This window comes from Myotis davidii, unplaced genomic scaffold, assembly GCF_000327345.1.
Source record: "Myotis davidii unplaced genomic scaffold, ASM32734v1 scaffold1286, whole genome shotgun sequence".
Lineage (NCBI taxonomy): Eukaryota > Metazoa > Chordata > Mammalia > Chiroptera > Vespertilionidae > Myotis > Myotis davidii.
The window spans coordinates 145,427-151,905 of record NW_006296619.1 but is presented as its reverse complement, the minus strand read 5'-3'; the positions used below and the strand labels follow the sequence as shown (position 1 = coordinate 151,905).

Genomic DNA, 6,479 nt, shown 5'->3' with positions numbered 1-6,479 from the left:
CTCTTTTACCAAAAAAGCGAGGCTTTAAAATTACCTGCATCAAGGGAGGATACCATCTTTGATATTCCAGGAAGATATATTTATTTATCCCTCTGTTATACCTGTTTGGGTCCCTAGGACATAAATCCTAGAATAGAGTAAGTTTATTCTATATTGATATTTACTTTTACCATTAAAGCGAGGCTTTAAAATTACCTGCATCAAGGGAGGATACCATCTTTGATATTCCAGGAAGATATATTTATTTATCCCTCTGTTATACCTGTTTGGGTCCCTAGGACATAAATCCTAGAAGCTAGAGTAAGTCACAGAATGGAGGGAGGGGGCAGGAAGGGGCACGACCGTTTGTTGATCTGCACAGGTATCTCATTTCATCCTAACTGCAGCCCAGCAGGTCCTTAGCGCCACGCCACGCTGAAAGTTCAGGGCACAAGGCCAGAGGGCACAGCTGGTGGCGGTGGAGCTGAGCTTGGAACCTGGGCAGTTTGGCTGCGGAGGCCCAACCACAGGGCAGCCAGGGGCAGAAGGAAGGCCAGGCTCCTCAGCCCAGCTCTCAGCTGTCCTCAGGGCTGACAGTGACCTCAAAGGCCCTACCCACCTTCCCCCCTCAAAAAAAAGCTTGGAAGACCACCCAATGTTAGCGCTGAGAAGGCAGTACTACAGATAAGCCGGCCCTGCGGCTTAAACTCTCTTTGGACGTTAATAAAAAAGACTCACCCACCCATTTTATAGATGAGAAAATACGCCCAGAGAGGTCTGGATTCTTGGCAAAGCCACACAGCAGATCCGTGCCCAGTCTCCTGGATTCTGGCACTGCCCTTTTGGCAAAGTACCCACTCAGAATGGCACCCAGCATGGCTGGGTGGGTTGCCAGAGTGCCTGTCCGGTGTCACTGCACTTTCTGTCCGGCCCTTGACTTTCTGAGCTCTGGTGTTCGTTGGCTGGTGGAGGTTGATCGCTGTGCTGAATGGCAGTGGGATCCCACGGATTCCGGGTAAGGGCGGCTTCCCACATCTCCCCCTTATTTTTTCTTTAAAAAATAATGAAGTCCCAATTTCAATGTCCAAAAGTTCTGAGTCCATGTTTCAATGTCCAAAAGTTCATGTGTACACCAGCAATGAAAAATGTTGGCTCTGGATGGTGGACAAATGCAGGTCCGGTCCTTTCTGGTCTGGTCCTGGGCACCCTGCAGCGACGCACAGCTGCTGACTGCTAGCATGGCAAGGCGTCTTCCACCATCTCCAGCGAGCGGGAGCCGTGTTTGTCGCTGCGCTGCCGAGTGGAACAGATGGCTGGGGAGGGGAGAGGGTACGTGGCGGGAGGAGGAGGGGTGCGGGGGCCGGCGGATGAGGAACCAAGAATTTCGACGCCCCGAGTCTCCCAGGAGAGGCCCCCTCCCCATCTCTTCCCAGTCGCCCGCCCTGGGGGCGCCCCCGACTCCCCGAGCCCCTCCTCCCCTCCAACCCGGCGCTGGCCAGGCCGCGGGGTCGAGGCCTCTGGGAGCTGCCCAGGTTGTGCGGTTAACGGGGCCGCGCTCCGGGGGGCGAGGGGGCGGCGGGAAGAGGGCTCCGGAGCTCGGAGCGTGTTCGGGGAGCTTAAGTAGCTGTCGGAAGGAGTGCTAATTGGAACTTTATGCAGATGAGCGGGGAGGGGTGAGGGAAGGGGGAGGGAGGTCAGCCGGCGCGGGACCCGAGCCAGCTCCGAGCGGAGGGTGGAAGGCTCCGGCCGGAGAGTGGCGGGTGTGTATCGCGTATCCGTGCGCATCGCCCGGGGCACTGGTCCTTGGAGTTGGGAGGTGTCCTCCCTGGCACTCCCCTTGCAGGGTCTCCGCATCCCGGACCAGAAGTTCAGTCTCTCAGATCGTCAGGAGGGGCGAGGCGTGTGGGGTGGGGTACCCCCACAAGTCTCTTTCCTCCGCGGCTGCGTGTCACCTCCACTCTGGGTGTCACCTTCTCCGAGTCCCCCGTTCCCCTTCTGCCTCCGTGTCCTCTGCTCCCCATCGCTGGCATCACCCTCTCCAAGCAGGAGTCTTGTCTGTAACTCCCATCAAGTCTGCGTGGAGGGGGCGGGACCTAACATTTCTTCCTTTGCTTTCTCCTGTCTACACCCGCACCCCCACCGACCACCCACATCGAAGGAAATGTTTCTCAACCTTTACAGTGCTTCGTAACCCACCCCGAGTGCTGGAATGCAGATTCCAGGGCCCCTTAGAGATCCGATTCGGCGGTCTGAGGGGCTCAGGAATCTGCATTCAGCAGCTTCCGACCCAGGTGTGATGTCAAAGCCCCGAGAAACATGGTGCAGGAAACCGGTGGGCTGCAAAGACAGGACATACTCCCTTCAACAGCCCTGCCTGCCTCGCCCAGGCCTTCCTCCATGCTCCTGACCTCACCCCTGCTCAGGGTGGCCATCTCTGCTCCCAGGATGATAGGACCAGGTGTGGAGAAGTTGCCAGGGAGGAGGGAAGGGAGGAAGAGGAAGAAGAAGAGGAGAGAGAAAGAGTCTGAACCTAGCTCTTGTTTCTCTGAGCAGGGTCTTACCCTTCCACTGTCTGCTGCCTGCTTCCCTCCCCTTGGCCTTCGCTTCTCCATCTTCCTCTCTCTCCCCCAGCCTCACCTCACTTCTCACCTCACTTCTCTTCCCTTCCTCCTCCTCACCCAAAGTTTCTAGCAAGGCCAAAGGGTCCTGGGGTGGGCAGTGTGGATCTTAGCAGGGGATGGCAGAGCCAACCCAATTCCCCACCTCCAAAGTAAAGAGGTAGAGGCACCCTGGGGTTGGAAAAAAACAGAAGGAGGGAGGCAGGAGGAAAGATAATAACAGCGAACATGTAGGTCACCTTTCCATGGGCTATGCACTTACTTAACACAGCAGCCCAATTTAGACAGGCACTATTGCTCCCAGGTTACAAATTATGAAGAAGAAAAAGAAAACAGAAAACACAAGGGATGTTCAGAGTGGTTAAGTAACTCCCCCAAGGTCACACAGTAAGCAGGAGAATAACTAGGTTATTCACCCTTTTGCTTGCCCAGAATCATGTCTCCAGAGGATGCTGGGTAGCTGTCCCAGACCTGCCCTCCCTGCCCCTCCCCCAGGGGCAATGGATTGGGAAGGGCATCATGTCCAGAGATGAAAGGAGATGCTCAGGTTTCGGAACATCTGACAGGTTTGGCTGGAAGCATTAAAAATTCATGTGGAAACTTGACCCCTGCTGGACCTTGGGCCTGCCACCTGGACTGTCCCTGGCATTGTGGTCTCTCAGAGCCTGGTGGGCGAATTTCCCTTCAGCAGGGTCCTGGGAGCCCCAAGTCTTTGTATTCCACAGGAGGGGGGTTCTCTTATGGATTACGGAGCTAAACTCAGGAGCCAGCAGCTCAGAAAGCAGCGTGAAGAACCCTGCTCCCACTCCCAGTGTAAGAACCTTAGAGGCTTAAGGGCTTACAAACCTTGTCATCTGGCGGCCTTTTATTCCTCTCCCCAGATAGACGGATGCTCACTCTCAGTTCAGGATACTGAAGCCTGGCTGTGATTACCAAGTGGCCAGTAGGAGGCAGCCATCTGCCTGGAGGCAGCCTGAGCCTGAGCCTGAGCCTATCTGCAGCTCTGAAGGACAGTAAAAGAATCCCTATTGATAAGGTTAGAGAGATGCAGCATTGGCCTTGGGGAAGGGCTTTGGATTCGGCACCTGAGGAGAGTGAGAGAGGGTTCCTAGTTTGGGGAAGACTGAGGGACCTAAGGGGGAGTTCAAGGTCAGTTATAGGCTTCAAGTGCATAATAACTGATGGCCAACATGATGCAATCATTCTAGTTGGAGTGGAGGTTTGGGACATGGCCCTGAGACAAAACTAGAAAGGCTGTTGGTACCAGACTCGGAAGGATCCTGGATGCTTTGCTAAGGTGTTTTACCTTTAACCTGTAGGTAATAGGGAGTCATTGTAGGTTCCTGAGTGACACCGGGACATAATGCACCTTTCAGCGAGCCTGCATCTGGCCACCATGGCAGGCTGGTGGGAGGGAGAGAGAGACTGAATGTAGGAAAACTGGAGAGGAGGTTGGTGCTATTTTCTCCTGCATTTCTAGGCATGAGGTAATGAGATGAAGCAGGGAGGTGGAGGGAGAATGGAAAGGAAGGGATGGACTGGGGCTGGAGAGGGATTGGGTGAGTAGATGTAAGAGATTAGAAAGGGGAGGAGATAACTACATTTAGGCTGGGTGTCAGGAAGGCAGAATGTGGGTACACCCACAGAATGGGGGAGGTGAATGAGTTTTGTTTCTTTTATGCTGGGGAGTCTTGGACAAGTCCCTTCTCTCTGGGCCTCAGTTTCCCCATTAGAACATTGGACTGGATGGCCGTTCTAGTCCCTCCCATTTCAGGGTGTATGAAAGTAGTGAATCCGGGAGGTTTGGAGAGGCTGGGGGTCTGTGTGTGTGAGAGAGATCTCTGTGGGTGGCTCTGTGTAGGGTCCTGTGTGAGCGGCTGTGTGCATGTCAGTGTTGGAGGTGCATCTGCCCTTTGTGGGACCCGTGGGTGTTGGCATGCCTGCACGTGTTCTGTAGCTTGGCTCTGTGGGAATGTGTGTGAGAGAGCGTGCGAGCGTGGGAGTGCACGTGATGGGCGTCCGTGGGTCTGTCTGGGCTGGTGGGGGTGAGGGTGGGGGAAAGTGGCATCGCTGTAGGCTTCTTCCTGAGGCTCACACACTCCTCTTGCTTTCACTGTTCTGAAATAGCATCTGGACCGAAGGCCCATGAATATTTCACAACGATAATTCCGTGACCTGGACAGCCTGCTGCTGATTTACCAGCATCCTCCCTCCCCCTGCCCAGGCCCCGGCAGCCCCTCCTCCATCAGAGCTCTTGCCTGGCTGTGTCCCCCTCCCCCCCAACCTTAGCCTCTGCAAAGCCAGCCTGACACAGGCCCCTGTGAGACCCCAGCCCCAGAGACCCCCTGCTTCCTGACTAGCTGGTTGCTCTCATTACCCCCACCCCCGCCCCACACCTTTTCCCAAAGTCCACCTGCCTCGGGCCTTCGATGTTGAGCCCTTCCTGTTTCTGCATCTCATCTCATCTTCCTTCTGACTTGCCTGGCTAGAGTCACAGAATCTCAGCATTCTTCCTCCATGAACCCTGGCATCCAGGTCCCCTCTTTCCATTCCCACCTCCCAAGTTAGATTCGTAACCCTAAATTTAAACCATCGGACAGCTCCTCATGCTTCTGTCTGATGAGCCTCACCCCTAACATGCCTAATCTCTATCGTAGGTCCCTCTTAGCCCAGGCTCGTCCCTTACGCCGGTCTCCCCTCCCCACATGGGCAGATGCAGCTTCTGAGCATGCTTCAAGCCAGCAAGGCACCCCAGCGTAGGATTCTTGCCTCTGGTCACCCAGCCCCTTGGTTTCTCCTCTAACCTGGAGAACTGGTTCTCTGACGTGGTCCATCGCAGGAGCCAGGGACGGGCTGGCTGCTGGGCTGCGTACCGGTGTGCAGACTGTGCACCGCGCACGGGCACTCAGCGGAGGGCACGTGGGAGCTGCTTGCTGAGTGTTTGGTCTGGTGCGGGGCTGGATTCCCCCGCAGAAGAGGTGTCTTTTTCGGACTTGCTCTAAGTCGTGTTTGGGCTGGCTGTGACCATGGATGGCTATGATTCCTCCTTGCAAGAAGGTGGGAACTGGGAGGGAGCCAGCCAGGCTGGAGGCCTTGCCCAGGCTTAGCTCCCTGGGCGCCACACAAGTCAGGGTCGGCTGGAGCCACATCTCCTGGACAAAGAGGAGCCAAGGTGCTGTCAGCCCCCATCTTGGCCTGCCTGGGACTCCAGGCCACACCCCTGTTCCTCAGGCGCAGCCTCTTCTCCCAGGGGGAGCAAGAAGCTCTTCAAGGGCACAACGGGCCCCCCTTTCTCTAATCCTCCTGGCCCTGAAATCCTGGTGGTTCCTCGCCCTCCTCCCATTTTTGAGGTTCCGAGCCAACAAACCTTACAGAGGAGATAAAATAATAGAATTTTTAATAAATTTCCCCCCCAAACAACTTCTGTTGATCTTCACCACACAGGGGCCACGGTGGAGAGGAAAGATCTCTCCAGGCACCCTAAAAAGTGTCCCGGGTAGACGTAGGAGAAAAGTACTCCTCCCGTGTCGGGAGACTGAGAGGGGCTAGAGAAGCAGGGGCCCAGGGTCAGCCTGGCTCCCCTGGGCATCCCTCCGCAGGGCTCCTGGGTGGGCTCCCTTCCGGAGCTTCTGAAGGCTCTGCTGGTGGAAGATGCTCTGCAGACAAAGTTCCTCTCGAGTCCGAGTCCGCGGTGGGCATTGCGAGAAGGGTCAGCGCCGGCCTGGGATGCCCCACCCCACCGTGGGATGGGACCGAGTTCCTGGCCAGAGTTGGGGAGAATGGGGGGGAGCCACCAGACACAGCCCCTTGGGACAGTCTTAAGCCAGCATCCCAGGGGGCAGGGAGAGGCGGCCTGGTCCCAGGGGAGGGCGGAGCAGGGAG

At 56.1% G+C, this 6,479-nt stretch overlaps 1 protein-coding gene across 1 annotated transcript in view; it reads right to left on the bottom strand.

The window, feature by feature from the left end:
- Window positions 1-1,212: 1,212 nt before the first annotated feature.
- Window positions 1,213-6,479, bottom strand: part of RTN4RL2 (reticulon 4 receptor-like 2) — a 15,339-nt gene continuing 10,072 nt past the window's right edge. The window contains exons 4-5 of the mRNA XM_015569335.1: window positions 2,743-2,768; window positions 1,213-1,292 (exon numbers count right to left, since the gene is read on the bottom strand). Coding sequence (XP_015424821.1) covers window positions 1,213-1,292; window positions 2,743-2,768 — 106 coding nt within the window. The remainder of the gene's footprint in view (window positions 1,293-2,742; window positions 2,769-6,479) is intronic.